This window comes from Protopterus annectens, chromosome 1.part2, assembly GCF_019279795.1.
Source record: "Protopterus annectens isolate FY-2018-M chromosome 1.part2, PAN1.0, whole genome shotgun sequence".
NCBI lineage: Eukaryota > Metazoa > Chordata > Ceratodontiformes > Protopteridae > Protopterus > Protopterus annectens.
This window is the reverse complement of record NC_056727.1, coordinates 1,242,104,896-1,242,125,170: the sequence shown is the minus strand read 5'-3', so window position 1 is coordinate 1,242,125,170 and position 20,275 is coordinate 1,242,104,896. Positions and strand designations below refer to the sequence as shown.

Here is a 20,275-nt window from a genome sequence, read left to right as displayed (position 1 = left end):
GTGAAAAACTAAATAAGGAGGAATAGCCAGCCACGACAGCCTGCAGTTCAGACACCATCTTGGCTGAAGTAAGAGCCAAAAGAAGAACAGTTTTCCAAGTACTAAGTTGCAAGGAAGCTGAAGAAGCAGGTTCGAAAGGAGCCTGGGTCAATTTTTAAAGTACAAAACTGAGGTCCCAAGAAGGCAGAATAGGCTTTCCTGGGAGGCCTGATATGAAGGATGCCTTTAAGGAATTGTTTGACCCCAAACTGAGAGTTCAGAGGAGGAGGAGTCAATGGCAGACGAGCAGAAATTACTGACAGCTGAGCTTTAAGAATATGCTAACCCAGCATGGGACAGATCACATGAATAATAGTGAACCACAGGAACCTCCACATATAGAAGATCTTCATATGGAGCCTGGTGAGAGGGAGCATGGGAATAGTGGAGGCCATAAATCCCAGAACCCTAAGAAATTCTCTGGCCATTACAGAGGACAGAGAAAAGACTGGAAAAAGGTTGTCAAGAGACACAAACTTAGCAGTAGCCAAGGTTCTGTTTCTGACAGCCTTTTTCATGGCAACATCTAGAAAGAAGGAACCTTGAGAAAAGTACAGTTGTGTATACTCACCATAAATGTAGATGTTCAAGTGTGTTCACTGCTGCAGTCATAACAATTGGGGTTATCCATGCTGTGGTAGCCCTCAGTCGGTCTGAATACCAGAGTCAAGGTTTTGTGCATCAGCTGCTGTCACTTGCTGGCTGTCAGGTCATCCGGGCTATAAAGGAGAGCAGGCGACACCACTACCTCAGTTTTTCTTGCCTTAACCAACCAAAGAAGTCCAACATAATAATTATTAGTAGCCCTGGGGTCATAGACCCCCACAGAAATATGTCTCTCTCTTAGGAAAGCAGATATCAGGGGGAAGGAAGGACAGAAAGCAGGACTGCAGCAGTGAACACACTCGAACATCTACATTTATGGTGAGTGTACACAACTGCATTATGTTCTTCATGTTTCACTGCTAAAGTCATAACAATTGGGAAGATTCTCAAAGCTGAGGAGAAGGGTGGAAGGTTAATAGAAACTTAAGATTGGGTGAGCATGCCCTGCAGAATTGCAGAGGTAAACCCAGCCCTAGCTTTTGAGAATAGGTTCAGATGGTAATGTTTGGTGAAAGTGTGGACTGAAGTCCATGTGGCAGCTTCCAGGATGTCCTTGGTGGAGACCTCTCAGAGGAATGCTGTGGAAGTAAAGGTAGCTCTGGTGGAATGGGTTCTAATAGTCCTTGGGGGTGGTTTTCCATGCAAGGAGTAGCAAAATTGGATACAGTGTGCTATCCATTTGGAAATGGTCTGTTTGGGTATTGACTTCCCCTGTGCCCCTGTTTTAAAGCTGACTTGGAGCTGGTCAGTTTTCCTGAATGATTTTGTATGATCCAGATAAAATCTGAGCTGTCTGTGCACATCCAATGAATGCAGTATACTTTCCCCTTGTTCTGGTGGTTTGGAAAGAAGGTGGGCAGGTAGATGGCCTGGTTGAGGGTAACATCTGAAACCACCTTTGCCATGAAAGAGGGACTGGTTCTCAGGGAGACCCTGTCTGCATGGAAGATGATAAATGGTTCAATGGCCATTAAGGCTTGAAGTTCTGACACTCTTCTGGCTGAACTAATAGCCAGGAGAAAGGAAGTCTTCCAAGAGAGGTACTTTAATTCTGAGGATGCTGCAGGCTCAAAGGGTGGCAGAGTAAGCTTTTCTAAAACATAGTTCAGGTCTCAGGCTGGGGTGGGCTGTCTTCTGGGAGGCCTGATTCTGTAGGTCTGGGTGCAGCATCGTCTCCACCCCCCGGATAGCAGATGAGGAATCAGGGGTAGATGCCAGGAGGGGCTGATGAGATAGGCTGTGCAGCAGTGGGTACCAATGCTGTATGGGCCAATCTGGGGCAATGAGTATTGCTCTTGGTCTTTCCTCCCTTATCTTGATTAGTACTCTTGGGATTAGAGGTAGTGCAAGGAATGCATACACAAAGAGGGTATGCCAAGGAAAGGTCAGGGCATTGACCTTCCAGGCCATGCGGTGGTACTCCCTGGTGCAGAATTTCTGTACCTGGTGATTTAAATGAGAGGCAAAGAGGTCCACCTGGGGGGGGGGTCCCCATGTGTGAGTAATGAGTAATTTGCAGAAAAATGTTCTTGTGAATTTGCCATTCATGTGGGTCCAGCAGGTTTCTGCTTAGATGGTCTGCCAGGGTGTTGCTGATGCCTGGGAGGTATTGGGCTATGAGATGTAGTCTCATGGATGAGGCTGTTAGCCACAGGTTCATGGCTAGTCTGCACAGGGGGTAAGATTGAGTCCCTCCCTGTTTGTTGATGCACCACATAACCGCGGTGTAGTCTGTTTTTATGAGAAGAACCCCTGGGTTGAGTAGGGTTTGAAGGATTCCAGAGCGTTTTGTACTACTATCATTTCCTTTTGGTTGATGTGCCGGGTAGTATTTGTGTATCCCAGAGACCTTGGGCGCATCTGCCTTCTAGGTGGGTGCCCCAGGCTATGTCTGAGGCATCTGTTGTTATGGTTTGGCTTGATGGGCGGAAGGTGAATGGAAGTCCCTTGTTCTGAGCACAGGCCTGGGCCCACCAGAGGAACTCAGACCTTACGCAAGGGATCACAGGCAGGAAGGTGTCCAGAGGTTGTGAGTGTTGACACCATAGGTTCTTTAGGTACCACTGTATTTTCCTCATGTGTAGCCTGGCCAGAGGTACCAGGAGGATGCATGAGACCATGTACCCTAGTACTTGTAGGAACTTCTTGGCAAAATGTTGGGTTTGGGAGGCCAGGGTAGTGAAGTATTTTGGTGGGAACCTTTGTTTTTCTGGAGACAGAAAGGCCATTTGCTGTTCTGTGTTCAGTAAGGCCCCTAGAAATATGATTTTTCCAGAAGGTGTTTGCTTTGATATCTTTTCATTGATAGTGAATCCTACAGAGGTGAGTAGGGTTTTCACAAAGGAGAGGTGCTGCAGGAGCTGTTCATTGCAGTTTGCCTGGATGAGGCAGTCATCCAGGTAAGGGTAAATCTGTACACTGTTTTGCCTGCAAAAGGCAATGCAGGAGCTAGACATTTGGTGAATACTCTGGGAGCAGTAGATAAGCCAAAGGGCAATGAAGAGAACTGAAAGTGTTGTGTTCCTGCTCTGAAGCCTAGGAATTTTCTGCATGATTTCCTTATTGGGATGTGCAGGTAAGCATCCTTTAGGTCTAAGGTGGCCATCCCAGCTTTGCTTGGCAGCATTGGTAGAAGCTGTTTAAAGGTAAGCATTTTGAATTTTGGGATTACCAGGAAGGTATTGAGAAAGGATAGATCCAGGATGGGGTGCCAAGTCCCCTCTTTCCTAGGTACAATGAATAGTCTGGAATAAAACCCTTTTGCAACTTGTTCTGGAGGTACAGGTTCTACTACCCCTAGGGATATTAGGTTTTGCACTTGTTTTAGTGCTTTTGCCCACTGGTTTGGATGTAGGTCTGGGTACCCTCTTGGAGGTAGTAGTTCTTGGAAATTGAATTTGTACCCCTGAGAAATGATTTTTAGGACCCATTGATCTTTTGTTATAGAGTTCCAATTTTCACTGCATACAGATAACCTTCCTCCTAGTTTTTGGTGTAGGGGAGGCAAGCAGAGATGGGTAAGGTAGTCATTGAGAGTTTTTTCCATACAGGGTTGTTTTTGAACTCCCTGCTCTAGAGTTTGAGGAGGGCCACTGTTTTGCTCTTTGCTGGCCCTGAGTTTTAGTCCTGGTAGAGCTGTCCCTATGGGTTTTGCCTTGTGCCTGCCTGTTTGGTGCTGGAAAGGATCAGTGGTTAGAGGGAAAATTTCTGCTGAACCTAGGAGGTTGCACTTGGAGAAAATCTAACAGTCTGCATGGATTTTGCTTTGTCTTCCATCTTTTTAAGTACCTCTTCAGTTTTCTGTCCGAATAAGCGGTCTTTGTCAAGAGGTGCATCTATGATTTTTGCTTTGACATGATCAGGGAGAGGTTGTTCCTTCAGTCATGCATGCCTTCTGATAACAGATCCTGTCACTGCTGCCCTGCTTGAAGCCTCTAGGGTGTCAAATCCACAGTGCAAGGAATGCTTTGCCACCTGAGAGAAAGAGTGCAGTAATTCTGCTATCTCTTTATTGTTGGCATAATCAGGTAAAGCAAAAATGTTCTTTTTCAAAAGTTCCAAAGTGTGCTGCTGATATTTTAACATATGGAACTGACAGTTAAGAGCCCTTATAGTTAAAGTTGCAGAGGTATATACTTGTTTACCCCTTCTGTCCAGGGCTCTGGATTCCTTGTCTGAGGCAGCCTTAACTCCCTTAGGTCCCTGAGTAATTACCTCTGGATCTGCTGTAGAATTTCTGTAGAGGAATTTATGTGAATCAGGTACCCTGTAGTACCTGTCAGGCTTTGTGGGGGAAGGAGGAAGGCTGGGTTCTAGGTAAATATCATCTACCATCTGTGCTGGGGTAGATTCAGAAACTCTTAGTCTTTTCTTGGATTGAGGGAAATCCTGTGATTCCCACTGGAAGTGTTCCTTAGGGTGTGAAGGGTTTCCCCAAAGGAAAGGTCCAAAGGGGGGTGATGCAGAAAGGATAGACTCTTTTGCATCCGAGTCTTCAAAGGCAGCAAGAGGATTTTCCTCTTCATAAACCGAGGGGTCAGATCCCTCAGAGTCTAAATCAGATTGGATGTCTGGAGAAGGGAACCTTCTCCTTTTGGCAGGTGAGGCTTGATTACCCCGGATGAAAGAGATGAGATCCTCCACCATTTTAAGCATTCTTGTTTGAGGAGGGGGAGGAGTGGTGGAATGGAGACTTTTTACTGTTTTCTTTGGAGTAACTCTAAGCCTGGCCTGAAGAGTATCCCTCGGTGTTATCGGTGCGGTAGTTGGAAGAGAGGGTGAAGGCCTTTAAGTGAATTTCGAAGTGCGAGTGGTTTCCTTGGAAACCGGTGCCTGCGTAGTGGCTCCAGATCCAAAAGAGGCAGAGACAGCCAAAGGCTAGGTAGACGATGCAGTTTTCTGCGGCGTACAGGACTCTGAATGGGTCTCAGTAGAGGCCTGCAAAGGAATCAAATCGGGCATCAGGGGATGCAAAAGCACCTCACTGAATTCCGAAGAACTGACGACCCTTTTAGCGGTGGTGTCATCGGAAGGTTTAGCCTTATGTGGTTTGTCTAAATCCTTATCTTTATGTTTTTTTCAGAAGAACTGCGGTTTGCTGACTGACAGATGCCATATCGGTAATCGGAGACAGAAGATGGAAATAAGTGGCTACAAACAGAGCTCTACGACAAATAGTTCTACCATTAAAGCGGGCACAGAACCGACAGTGTGGGACATTGTGATGTGGGCCTAAGCAAGTGACACAGTAAGAATGAAAGTCTCTGTGTGGTATTTGCTTTCCACAGGCGAGACAGTTACTGACTTTTTTGGACATTGGTTAGTGCAAGGAAAAGGAAGAATCCCCAGTTTTCATCTGAAGCTCGAAATCTGGAAACAGCCGACTGGCACTCTTGCAAATTGCTTCGGCTACGGGCTCCACGGCAAGAAAAACTGAGGTAATGGCATCACCTGCTCTCTTTTATAGCCCGAACAACCTGACATCAGCTAGCAAGCAATAGCAGCCGACACACAAAACCTTGACTCTGGTATTCGGACCGATTGAGGGCTACCACAGCATGGATAACCCCAATTGTTATGACTGCAGCAGTGAAACATGAAGAACATCATGTTGAGCTAAGAAAGATCTAGAACTGGTCTTTATGTACCCTCCTTTGGAGGAACCAAAAACATTCTGGAATAAAACTCCTTACCCACCTGGGTGGGTAAAACAAGCTAAATGGGGCCCTGATCCAAATCCAAAAGGGAATGCAGAACCTCTGGAAAATGAGAACGCTAGCTGTTCTGAATGAGGTTGAGGAATGCTCTGAAAAAGAATTTTGCTATCCAGACAAGCATCCAAATTCTTGGCCATTATTTAATTCAGTAAAACCTGAAGATGTAGCCAAGAATAACACCTCATCACTGAACCAAACGCAGCAGCCCTGGAAGAAGCATTAGCTGCATCATAGCAGCATTTTATAGAGTATTGGGCAACATGAGAAGTGGACCCCAGCAAGGAAAGAGAAGAAGCCTTCCCATCAGAATCAAGAAGGTCAGACACCACCTTAGATACCTGGGAAAGGATGGCCAAAACATACCAGGTCATATGGGCCTGGTAATTAATGGCCCTAAAACACAGAATGGCAGAGGTATAAACTTTCTTGTCCGTCCTTTCCATGGTTGAATTATCCTCATCAGAAGGAAGGACCTTAGTAGATGGCAACAGCTTACAAGGTTTGTCAGAAGAAACTATGGCCACTGAAGGCTCAGCAGAACAACACAAACAAAAACTTTCAGTCTTCAGCCACCTCATAGAACCTGTAAGGTTTCTTGGGTGCTGGAGGTGGACAGTCATGAGCTACAGAGGCAGCAAACAAGGTGTCCAAAAGGGCAGCCAAAACAGGCAGAACAGCTGATTGTTTGGAAGGCTCAATTTGAGCGAGCTCATAATACCTTTTTTGAATATCAGTGACCGCGGAACAGTCCCACTTAATATCCCCAAAGATAAATTCTTTAAAGGGAAGTCTGGACTCAAAGGATCCTCTTCCTCTGAGCCGTAGTCCAAAAAGGAAGAGATTTGGGAAGAATATGCCAAGGATTGTTCTCCAGAATCTATATCTTCATCCTGATTCCCTAGGCCTCTTAATATGAGAGGAAGACAAGAGGGGCAGGGAACAGAGACCCCTTGAGGAGGCTTCAAGGCCCTTAAAGCATTAAACAGACCCTGAGTAAAATCCTGCCATTCATGGTGGGGATCTTTATCAACAGAGGAGATATGTTTAATTTTCTGCTTCTTTTTCTGTGGGATGTCCACCCACCCTAAAAACCCTCAGAGGTTCAGACCTCTGATGAGATTCAACAATGGTAGTAGGTATTTCCTCCTTTATTAAAATCTGAGGCATCCCCCTCGGTCCCTCAGATATTATTAGCCAAAGTTCCCCCTCAATGTTAGGTGCAGATGCTGGAAAAGCCTTCAAGGATATGTAAGAATTTGGATCCATATTGGCCTGCAATGGGGTTGTGGGAGAGGAATCCAAAGCAAGAGGCAGACAGTCTTCAGAACTTTCACTAGCTTCTAGAGAGACATCTGGGGGAGGTTGGACAACTACCAGATCAGGCCTAATCTTTATGGCTTCCTTCTTGGCAGATGGCTGGTCCTTGGTACAGGTGGATCCTGCCATTACACCCTGAGCCAACAGCTTAAGTTATTGGTTCTCAAAACTTATGGATAAGGAGGATAGATGACTATGTAGGGTCTTACACACAAACACTCAGCAGATAGAGCAATGCTTATGGTTATGGGAGGCACCCAAGCGAAAGAACCACTGGTCACCATGGTCTTTATGGGGAATCTGCTTCCCAATCTGACATTTTCCCTTCCTGGATCCATGAACACAGATACCACACAAAATAGAAAAAAAGGAGAGAAGGAACCCCAATGGTGCTCTTATCTGAAAGCAGCTTGGTAACCAGCATAGCAGAAGGGTATTTGGATTGATGTTCAATAAAGGCATTTGACAAGCAGCAAAGACGTTCCGAGTGTTTGCATCTGAAATTACCTTTATGTTCTACACCTCACATGGGGAGCATACATGTCATGTATGGTGCCTGTAAGACCTAAAGGCTTTGGTATACTGGCCGGAAGTTGGACTATCCTTGGCAGGAGATCCATTATGTAAAGAATACTGCAAAAAAACATAATGTATATTTTCATACATATTTCCATCAAGTTGCAAACAAGTCTTTCATGTTCAGCACTGTGCATACTTCACAAAGAACATCTGTGTTAGCTTTTTCTTCTCTGAGGAGAGTGTTCTCAAGATGCCCTTTAATAATTTTTAACAAGCTGAGTTATAGTAAAGCACTGAAAATATTGCACACTCTAATAACAGCTGGCAAAATCACTACTACCTCCTGTACAACACATGAACTTTTCTCTTTTTCATGATTCTTTATAGTGCCTCTTCAATAATACTGCATTAGGGCAGTATAGAATAAATATAAAAGTACTGCATAAAAAAGTACAGTTGTGCAAAATCTTACCATAACAGTAGATGTCCGTCTATTCATCGTTGCAATATTCATAACCTAAGGGATCTCCTGCCAAGGATAGCCCAATGTCTGGCCAGTATACCAAAGCCTTTAGTACTTATAGGCACTGTACCTCATGCATATACACCCTATGCAAGGCTAAGGGGATAAAGGAGATGTACGAACATAGAGCTAGAAAAGCACCGGGAGGAACAGAATGTCCCCAGGGACAAGAAAAAAATATGTGCTTCCAGAAGAAAAAAAGGAGAAGAACCCCTTGGCCAGAAGAGCAAGAAAAAATAGGCTAGAGTGGAGGGGAAAAGAGGGAGGGAATGAATACTGTAACAGTGAAGAGGAGGACATCTGCTGTTAAGGTAAGACTTTATACATTTGTACTATGTCCTTCTAGATCATGGTTGCAGTATTCATAACCTAAGGGAGACTACAAAAGCTCAAGAGGAAGGCTGGAAAGGAGGACATCACGAAAGAGCCCTCCAGAAACCCATGCAGGACAGCCCTGGCAAATAACATCCAACTTGTAATGCTTAGTGACAATATGACCAGAGGACTAAATAGCAGCCTCAAGGATGGAAGTGATGTCCAGCCCCTTGAAAAAAAAAACAGTGGAGGCAACAGCCTTAGTAGAATGAACCTTCACTGATGAGGGAAGACATTTACTATGAACAGAATAACAAAAATAAATGGCCTTAGAAATCCAGGAAGAGATGTTTTGTTTAGAAATAGCCAAACCCAAAGATCTGGGTTGAAAGGAACCAAAAAGCTGATAAGATTTGCAAACAACTTCAGTTTTGTCAAATAATATTCAAGCTGTCTATGCAAATCCAAGGTGTGAAGAACCTTCTCACTGGTAGACTGCTGAGAAGGAAAAAGGGAAGACAGATTAATAGACTGATTAAGGGACAACTCATTGACCACCTTGAGCCTAAAAGGATTAGTATTAAGAGACTCCCTGTCTCTGAGAAAAACCATGAGAGCCTGAAGTTCAGACACTCTCTTGGCTGAGGTGAGAGCAAAAGAACAGCAGTCTTCCAAGTACAATGTTCCAAAGAGGCATGCTCAAAAGGGGCTTGAGTCAATTTTTCAAGTACAAATTAAGGTCCCAGGAAGGTGGAATATGAAGATGCCTTTAAGAAATTGTTTGACCTCAAATCTAGACGCCACAAGAGGAATCAAGGGCAGCCAAGCACAAACTGACACGTGAGCTTTAACTGAAGAATATGCCAATCTCACTTGGACCAGAACACACAAATGAGAGAAAACCCGAGGAACCTTCACATATACAGGATCCTGATGGCAAGAGAGGCACCAGCCGGGAAATCTTTTCCATTTGAACATATAGGATTTCCTATTAGTGGGTTTCATGGCCTCCTGGAGAACCTGAAGCACATCCTCAGAAAAAGGTGCCTGAAAGGGATCAAAACCCTATCACCCACAGCATCAGTTTAAGAGTGGTCAAGTGAGGATGGATAAGAGACCCCTTGTCTTATGTGAAAAGCTCCACCTGGTGAAGCAACCTGTGGTAACTGTCCTGTTCAAGTGAGAAAGAAGGGGGGAACCAATGCTGTCTGGGCCAAAAGGGAATGGCTAGCAACAATTTAGGAGAGTCCTGCCTGATCTTGTGCAAGACTTGTGGTAACAGAGGAAGAAAGACCTACAGAAACATCCCCTTCCAAGAAAAAGACAGGGCATCCACTTTCCAAGCCAGAGGCCTTGGACTCTGGAACAGAATAGAGGAAGGTGTCTGTTCAGAATGGAAGCAAAAATATATACCTGTGGAATATCCCACTGATGGACAATGTCCAGGAAAATGTCTCTGTGAAGCATCCATTTGTGAGCTTGTGTGCTGGACCTGCTCAAAGAGTATGCCATTAGATTTGTGCTACAAGAGAATGTAAACTGCCTGAAGAGTCATGTGTTATTGATCAGCTAAGTCCCAGACCTGAAGAAGCTAGTCTGCAAAGAAGATAAGACCTTGTACCTCCCTGTTTGTTGACATACCACATCACTGTGGTATTGTCTATGAAAACCTTGAGGGGCCCAAGATGAAAGAGGAAATGACAAGCCTGAAGAGCTAGAAGCACAGCCATCTCCTTTATATTAATATGGTCCAAACGCTGATGAAGAGGCCATAGACCCTAAACCCCCCATCCCCTGTCTAAGGTTTCTGTAAAGAGCTAGAGTCAAGAATGGAACTTTAAAAGGAAGCTCCAGGTTGAGAGAAAGATGATGAATCCACCACTGAAGCTTGAGCTTGAGACAGGGAAGGAAGAGTCCCAGGAAGTCCAGGGGATGGCAATGTTGGAGCCACACTGACATGAGTTACCACTGAAGCTTTTTCATATGGAGCCTGGTGAAAGGGAGTATGAAAATGATGGAAGTCATGAACCTGAGGACCCTGAGAAATTCCCTGGCCACGATTGAAGCCAGAAGAAGAGACTGAAAAGAACAGGGAGACAGAACCCTGCGGAGCAGGCACAGATGCCAACAACATGGAGATGGTCTGAAGTCTACAAATGAGGAAAATACAATCCTGAGGAGGCATCAGAGTTGATTTCTGAAAGTTTATGGTGAACCCCATACTCTGTAACAGCTGAATAGTAAACTTGAGATTCTGAAGCAGAGCATCAGGGGAAGAAGCCTGAATGAGCACATTGTCCAGGTAGGGAAAGATCTGAACTCTTCTCATCCTGAAAAAAGGTAATGACAGAAGAGAAGCATGTGGTGAAGAGAGGCCAAAGGGCAAAGCAGAGAACTGAAAGTACTAAAACAGAAAAAAGAAATCTGAAGAAGTTTGATTTTATTAAGGCATCTGAAGAAGTTTGATTTTATTAAATGAAAAGTGCTTTATGCACTTTAAAATTACTGGTTGCTTTCTGAAGCCATTTTTTTCGGAGAGAACTGAAAGTGCAAGGAAGAAATAGAGACATGTGAACATTTCCTGAAAAGGGATGTGTGGTGATATGAAGGTAGCATCCTTCAGATCCAGAGACACCAGAAAGGTCTAGGGAGAAGGGGAAACAAAGTTTGAACAGACAACATCCAAAAGGAAGAAATTTTGAGAAAGGTGTTGAGCTGGTAAAGATCCAGAATTGGTCTCCAAGTGCCCTCTTTTCTGAGAACCAAAATCATTCTAGAACAAAAACCCCTACATGGGCAGGAGGCACAGCTTAAATGGTGCCCTTGACCAAAACAGAAGATAGCACCTCTGGGAAAAGAGGAAGGGATTTCCAAACCAGGAAATATCCCAAAAGGATGACAGATAGAACCCATGAGTCTGTTGTGATTCTTAACCAATTTGAAAGATACAGAGAAAGACAGAGGCATAAGAGAACCTGGCCAAAGGAAAGGGGAAACAAATTGTCAAATGGAACGTGGTTTATCCTGAAAAGCAGGTTTCTGGGAGGTACGTGTTTGAGTAGACTTGGCAGGAGGCACACATCTAGAATGCTTTTTTCCCTTAGGCAGAAAGTGACACCACTTCCGAACAAAAGCAGATTTGGGGATATAATTCCTGTGAAACTTAGAACAGGAGAAACAAAAATATGTTTAAAGTCCTGCAAGGTTTTACCCTTATCCTGGAGATACTTGAAAAGTTCAGCATCAGCAGCACCGAAAAGATTTTTTATTATCTGAAGGAGAATCCAATAATTTGGCCTTAATTTCATCAGGCAAAGCCTGAAGACAAAGCCATCAGTAATACCTCATAACTGAGACAAAGGCCACAGCCCTGGAGAAGGCATCAGTTGCATTGTAGTTGCATTTGATGGAGTGGCGAGCAACTTGAGAGGTAGAGCCCAGCAGGGAAAGGACAGAAGTCTTTCCCTCAGAGTCAGGAAGGTCAGAAAGCACTTTGGAAACCTGGGAAAGGAGGGCCAAAACAAACCTGGTCATAAGTCAGGAAGATGACAGCCCAAAACGGTAAAGTGGCAGCAGTATAAGCCTTTTTGCTGAGGCTTTTCATCAAAATTTTCATCAAAATGAGCAATTTGGTAGAGGTCACCAGCTTAGAGGCCTTGTCAGAAGAGACAGACACTACAGAAGGATTGGCAGAAGGGCATTTATAAAGAAATTTACATTCATCAGCCACTTTGTAAAATCTATCAGGTTCCTTGGGTGCAGGGGCTGAGAATCAAGGGCCAAAGAAGCAATTTAAAAGATATCCAGGAGGGTAGCCAAAACAGGGGGAACAGCTTATAATACCTTATGTCAGAGACTTGAGAATAAATTCATTTAAAGAACTACATCATGCGGGCAAAAGTATCTCCAAAGAAGAATTTTGGCAAAGGGGAATCTGGACTAATAGGTCTTTTATCAGGTGTGGAAGACCAAGGAGGGGCAAGCACAGACATTCCTTGAGGATGCTTTAAATCAATTAAAGCATTAAATAACCCCGGAGTAAACTCTTGCCATTCATGTAGGGGAGCCTTTATAACTGGGGAATATGCTTAGTTTTCTGTAGGACAGCTGCATGAAACACCCTTGGAGGGTCACACCCCTGGCAACATTCAATAAGTGTAGTAGGAATTTCCTCCCTTACTAAGATCTGTATAACTCCCCTCAGTACTTTGGACATAATCAACCAAGGTTCACTGTCAATGTCAGGAGAATACATTTGTAAATCCTCTGAGGATGAGCGACAAGATGGATCCATGCCAGCCTCCAACAAGGTCATGACAGCGGAATCCAAAGCAACCACCAGACAATCCTCTAGGCTTTCACTAGCCTTGAGAGAGATGTCTGGGGGAGGTTGGACAGGAGCCACTTCAAACCCCAGTTTTTTGGCCTTTTTCTTGGTAGACAGCTAACCCTTGGGATGGAAGATTCTGCCATATCACTTTAAGCCAACAGCTTAGGATGTTGGTTTTCTGGATAAATGAATAAAGGGGAGATGACTACATATGGTCATAGGGACAAAATCCTAGCAGATAGAACATTGCATCTTGCCATGGGAAGCACCCAAACAGAAAAGACACTGGTCATGACGGTCTTTATGGGGAATCTGCCTCCCACACTGATATTTTCCCTTTCTGGAGGACATGAACCCAACAGCAACAAATAAAAATAATGATAAGAAATCAACAGGGCACTTGTCTGAAACACAGCTTAATAACCAGCATACCAGAAGGGCGTTCACACCGATGTTCAACGATGGCACTCAGAATAAAGACAAAGAAGGTCTGAGTGTGAGCATCCATACGTCACCTTTATATTCTATGCCTGGCACAGGGACTGTATGTGTGATGTACAGTGCCTGTATAATAAAGGCTTTGGTATACTGGCCGGATATTGGGCTGTCCTTGGCAGGAGATCCCTTAGGTTATGAATACTGCAACAGTAACAAGGAACGACATCTTTGTATTCTCCCACATAACAGTGCTAACTTAAAAGAAAAATGTGGATGAAAAAACAAACTTATAGATGGATTTAATTATTAATAGGATTCCTTTCTGCAAACAGAATTTGCTTTACCTGCAACAATGTGGCACACTATGGTAGGAAGGCAACAAAAATGGAGTTTTATGCATTAATTGGTAATGCACAAGATTGTGTCTGCAGTGGAAGAATTCATTATCCATTTTAAGAATCTATCGTGGTTATCACTATGTAATGCAGAAATGTATGAAAACATATGGCAATGTCATACACAATAAGGTGGTAATCAGACTTACCTCCCAGTCTTCTGTTAATTTCTCAAAGCTGTAAAGGTCCTCTTTTCCATCCAGCAGGACAAAGTCCTCCTCATGGAGATCATCTTCTCCTTGAAAGATGTTAACATCTGGCCTCCAATGACTCAGATACGCATACATTTCATCTGATCTGTCAGAAAGAAAAATACTACTGTCTCAGCATTCCAGCTCCCTTGCTTTGGACCACAAAAGCAAATCCCCATAATGAAAAGATGCCAGCAGAAACTGTGGATATACATGGACATACTACAATGAAGCTTCAGTGTGCAAATTAATTTTAATGTGGTAATATTTTACTAATCAGAAGGGCATTGAATATCTCAGTTTGCCACATGTAAATGAAATTCAAATGGTAGAAGTGATCCTGGAAAAAAGAAAACAGTCCACAATGTCTATCCACTTTCTTTGCTGAAAGCTATGAAGGTGGCAAATTGTTCAGGGCAGACCAAACATACTTATGCCCAGCTGCAGTCTACAGCTCATCTTGTGGGATCCCCCAGGCATTTGTTAGGTAAGCTAAGAGGGAGGAACTCCCACCTGCATTGCATGATAGGGTCTGTCCCAGAGCCATAATCCAGGATCCTCTGAAACTGTTGAATGCTTCATTCTGGCATGTCACAGCTATCCTGTGACGTGGTCTAATTGTTGTAACTTGTATCTATGAACTCATAGTTACTACCCAAAGTCCTTTTTGACAGGTAAGGATGGCTAAGCAAAGTTCCTGATAAATTAAAAGATTTATTCTATAACTGCCTTCTCATTTCACCACCACCTGTCTGTGTTACAATACCTGCAGTACAGCCACGCATCCCTTTTACCTTCATTTGTGAACAAGACTAAAGGACACACCCTCCTCCTCCTCCTAAGGTACCACTCTCCCGTCATCCGGAGAGAACAATCTATAACTACAACAACAAACTCTGACTAGGAGATACTGATGCATGTTTGCTCTATCACCAGCTATTAGCTGAAGGACTTCAATATAAAAATTAGTGATCTATTCTGCATATTCAGTTCAGTATATAAGGTATAATCTATAGGAAGCAATGCAATTATTTTTAAGGTGCACAGTACACTACAAGTGTTGGGAGTAAAAAATCAGAAACTTATGATTATTTACTTGGCAAAAGCATAGTATCCAAGTTTTCTCCGATACACATACAATGTGTTACTACTCTAACTCAACTGCAGACTTCCATATCACACTACCCTTTTTCTTTTTTCTCAATCTACATCTAAAGTATGTATGTATGTATGTATGTATGTATATATATATATATATATATATATATATATATATATATATATATATATCTCCAATGACAGTTTAACATTAGTCTTAGCAGTCATAAGTGACATTTTTAAACAACTTTTCCTTAAACTGTTTTACTCTATGGAGCTCATGCTGCAAAAAAAAAAAAAAATGTTCTTGTTTAATAAACAGTAAAAATTTAAATACACTTTTGCACTCTAGCTTCAAAAATCATGTGCAACGGTAATGCCATCATAACATCTTGTCTTGAAGAGCTGTTGCTCTCAACAAGATTCCGCAACAAGAAAACAGAAGATGCAGCTAAAATGCATTTGGTTTAATAGTTGAACTTTCCCCTGAAAATCAGGTATATTTCTGGTAGGTTGCTGAATGGCTGCATGCACCCATGTGATTACACCTAGCATAATGATGCTGTGAGGTCAGTGGTTCAGATGGCTTTCCAATGACCTTCACATGAAAAGAATATATAAAAACACAAAGTCAAAAATGGCCATTTGGATTGAATTAATATTAATGACTGGACATTCATTAAATACTGTCTGAGTGCTTGCACGGTCACCTTTCCATTTCTGCTGTAGCCTATAATCAGGAGAGGTTAGGAACTCATGGTTGGGTAGAGACATACCCATTTCATAGCATCATAATACAATCAGAGAAGAATACTAGGTTATCAGCCCAAGGGGCCTTTTTAGGCATAGCCACGCCTCCCAAGGGTTTTGTGGGGGTATACAAACTTGGGCCTGGCTGGCTAAGCATTTACAAGCTTTCTCTCTCTCTAATGGAGACATAGTGCCAGAAAAGGAGTGCATTTATGGTTTACCATTCAATGATCCAAGTTTCAGTTGAATAAATGCAAGAATGAACTCTGCTTCACATGGATGGGAAGCCTATTCCAAGGAAGGGGGAGCCTCTGAGACACATAATTGTCCCTCCAGCATGTCTTATTTATGTTGCAGGCAAGGTTTAGGCTCCTGGATCAGGTATTCCTAATGCCATTTATTTTACAGATATGCAACAGGTCCACTAACGCAGGATTGGAGGATGCTTTATAAGTCAGGCATAGGGCACCTCACAGCAGCCTGTAGGAGACCAAATGTAATGACAAGACTTTGAGGCAGTCTGAAGAGGACTTGTTTTCTACACTATATTCTTGTTTTGTGAGGAAACTCTGAGGACCTTCCAGTTGTTGTATATGCCTGGGCCAGATACATACATTTTATATATTTTTTTATGGTAGGAGTGTTAGTGTGCAGTGGTTTGACGCCAGAGTGTCTGTCACCCTTAGAAAAGGTTTGTCTATCCCCTTTGGAGGGGAGGATAATGACTCTACACACTTAGCAGCAGAGCCCAAATGTTGCGGCTCATTTGTTATCCGACAATGGGATAGTACATCTCAACACAACCACTACCATCTTCAAAAGTATAAACATACTGAAAGCGTGAAAACCTGTCGTTTGAAAGAGGAACATCACACTAACTGAAAAACATCCCACACCATTCCCCTTTAAATTTTACATTAACGTACCCTAATAAAAGATACGGCATCCTACTGCATGAAAAGTCAGGAACATTTTTAACAACGAACGATGGCTGTATTATTGCTCAAATACGGAACTTTGACTGAACAGACTGCAAAGAATCCAAGGCAATGACAGAGAAGGTATACAAATGTGGAGAATATTATCTTGAAATAAAAACATAACCGTGCTTTTAGTGAAGTTAGCCTTGACAACAAGGATAGTTAGGAGCATAGTCTGTTTCAAAACTACCGGTTCAGGGCTAACGGCTGTGCGATCATTTCGTGCACCTGTTAGCACATTACAAGTGTTGCCCCGATAACGGAAAAGTACCCAAAATACTTCAGTAGCACTCTGACTGCTGCCAATACTGGTTGAACTAAAGTATTCTCATGGAAGCTACTTCAGCTGATTTAAGTACAGCAGAGCTAATACACACAGTTTTCAATTTTTAACCACAGTTGCTGTGGTCAGATGCTGCTATTTTCCATTTGTTTACTGTGTCTTAAATGCTCCATTTTTAACTCTATGGATTTACCGTTACATTAGCATTGCGTGTCAATCACGGTACATTGCCGTTGTTAATCCCGCCCTCCCGCATGTCAATCATGGCAGGCACGCCCATACCTGCGTGACCTCGGTGGTGGGTTAATACACTTCAGTTTTGCCAAAGTGTAAAGCTCCGTAAAGGTCAGCCTCTTAAAGGACGCAGTTTTTTATTTATTTGTGCATTTATTTTAATTGAGAAAGTGTTGCTGCTGACATCATCACATGTGGGGGCATGCGTGCGTCATGATGTCTGCTTCATGAGGCCAACTGTCAGCCTGTTAGAAAGTGGAATTTGGCTGAAGGGTGGGCTCGGACTGTGTGTACTCTCTCTCTGTTTACTTCCTGTTCTCATTCTCCAACTGCCGTGGTGGTGGTTGAACAGTGAGAGAAGGAGAGTGAGTGAAGTTGAACTAAGTGCTTCAAGTGCATGAACCTCCATCTGAACCTGAACAGACTGTAACTTGTGGTAATTGTTCCACAAAATTCTACAATTATCATGTTGTACACACCAATAAATAGCAACTTAAGGCAGGGGTTAACAGTTTACAATTTGTTTTCTTTTTCTGACAGTTAAAGCTCCTGAGATAGATTATGTGCTGTTGCCATAAATTAGCCACAGTTATACCAGTTAATAAAGGTGAGAAAATGCACTAAATGTAAATATCAAGCTTGCTTTACTTCAAGTGAAGCATATGAAATGCTGTAAAAAAATAAAACGAGTCCTGCTAATCTTTCTTTTACTGACTTTTTTTAGTTTTCTGCATGCACTTAAGAGTAAATTAAGTTATATTTTCAGAGAGCATAACTCAAAATCAAATCTTAACATCAAATAATGTAGTCAATACAGAACAGTGGTATTTCAGTTTATTGTTTTATATATTCTCAGATGCATTAAAGTGTCAGCTCATAATAACACTTGCATTGTTAGGCGTGCACCATAAAACGCCTCTGAATTTTCTTGTGGCTCACACACACTTTTCATATGTTTTTTTTTTTTTGTTTTGGTGACATAGCATTGACTTAAATGATGACTCACTTTATTTGTATACTTTAATTTGAGTATAAAGGAATAATTTTATAATTACTGAATTGTCAACAACAATGAACTCAACTAAAATGTTTTAAAAATAACTATTATAGTTTTAGATTGGTTATTCTGCTATGCAGCTTTATATTGTCTCTCAAAGAACTGTGACAAGAATTTGATAAAGAAAGTATACTGGTCTGTGTGGAAACAAGACTGTGGATGTAAGTCATATTCTATGTCTTTAGGATGTGAAAACTGTAAAGTTTCTTTCATGTGAGGGGTACAAGGCACAGCATGCACTTACCTGACAAATATAAGGTACATTTCTAAATGTATATCCATAACTTACAAAGACAGTTGCCTGAAGAACTTAAATCCTTGCACAACTCAAATACTTTCAGATAAGAAATAAAAGAACATTTTAATAGTATGTTGGTTGGAGAAGATATAAACTTAATTGATGTAAGAGAAAATATTATATACCTCTCTATATATATCCTTAAACTAAGGAACTAACTGCCTGAAGAAAAATCTAAGCTTACAACACATTGCTTCAAAGAAAGCTGGCTGCTCAGCAGAGTTTTTTGAACTGACCACCCCCCAGATGATATAGAGCTAAGCTAGCAGCCAGGAAATGGATAAGCCAGCTGGGGAGAGATGGGAGTGAATGATCAACACTGGCTTCCCCATACCAGAGGAAGACACACCTCTCAGCTATCAAGATTTTAGTAGCACATCCCTGATTTTGCCACATATTTTTTCGCTGTCCCTCATAACATGTCTGATTCTTCTGTCAAATTAATAATGATTACACTCAGCCAAAATTGTTAGACATTAAGAGTTTCATATTTCGTATCGATCAGAAAAAGCAGGTGATTTTGCCACATATTTTTGCACTGTCCCTCATAAAATGTCGGATTCTTCTGTCAAATCACTAAGGATTACACTCAGACAAAACTGTTACACATAAAGAGTTTCATACTTTGTATCGATCAGAAACTGCAAATATTATTGAGTACAATGCCCTATTCGGGATGTACCTTACTAGACACCAGCAACAACTAGAGAGGCCTCAAAAATACCTCACCAAGAGGATAACAGCCTAAAACAGATGCCCTATGCCAACAGGCTAAAAAAACTTCAACTGTACTCGGTTGCATACTGGCTACTCAGAGGTGATCTCTGCCTGACATACAAGGCTATATCAAACCCCGAATTGCTGGAAATGTTCCACCTAAGGAAAACCCAATCTTCCCAAGCTACATGATCTAGGGACCTTAACCTGACCTCAACAATAAACAGGGCTTGTTGGAGGGACAGATTCATGTCCCAGAGACTCCCCTTGTTCTGGAATAAGGTCCCCATATATGTGAGGCAGAGCTCCTCATTAGCACTCTTCAAGAAGAATCTTGATAAGTGGACGGGGAACAGGAAATTCACCCCGGGAATCACTTCTGTGGTCCTGCTCAACAGAGGCACAGTTAACTAAACCAAGTGGGGGGCCCAAGCCAAAACATTTTGGCTAGGCTTAATTATGCCCTAGGGCCAATAGCCTAGTACCTACCTATGATGCAAAACCTATTAATCTATCAACTTTTTAAAATGAATTAGAGCAATATTTTAAAAATGTCCTTGACTTTTTAGGCCTTTGTTCCCCATTATTTTTAGATTTATCCAAAAATCATGAGCATAGAAGTTGAGAGATATGGAGGGAGTGTGTTGGTGAGAAAAGGCCTAGAATTGTACCATTTGCATGTACATATGTTTGGAGAAAAAAAAACCCACCAATAAGCATATTTGTTTTCACACTTTGGCCCCATGGCCCGCTGATCATCAGGACCCCCCCTGCACACCAATAGGCACTTTTGTTATCTATCAGTAGGATGAGGGCCAACTGGGTGTGGCTATTGAGGGAGATTTGTGTTATTTCTTGTTTAAACCTGCCTCTCCACACATGTTCAGCTATGGTGAAAAAGACAGGACATGCAATGGGTTGTCTACATAATGGCCCTTCATTCTGCAAGTGACATATATCAGCATGCAA

The 20,275-nt window shown here is 42.4% G+C and overlaps 1 protein-coding gene across 2 annotated transcripts in view; it reads right to left on the bottom strand.

The window, feature by feature from the left end:
- The window catches only part of LOC122792322 (nuclear receptor coactivator 7-like), a 1,388,015-nt gene that overhangs the window by 198,661 nt on the left and 1,169,079 nt on the right, over positions 1 to 20,275 (bottom strand). For both annotated transcript variants that reach the window (XM_044060116.1, XM_044060117.1), the window contains one exon: positions 13,848 to 13,995. In XM_044060116.1, coding sequence (XP_043916051.1) covers positions 13,848 to 13,995 — 148 coding nt within the window. The remainder of the gene's footprint in view (positions 1 to 13,847; positions 13,996 to 20,275) is intronic.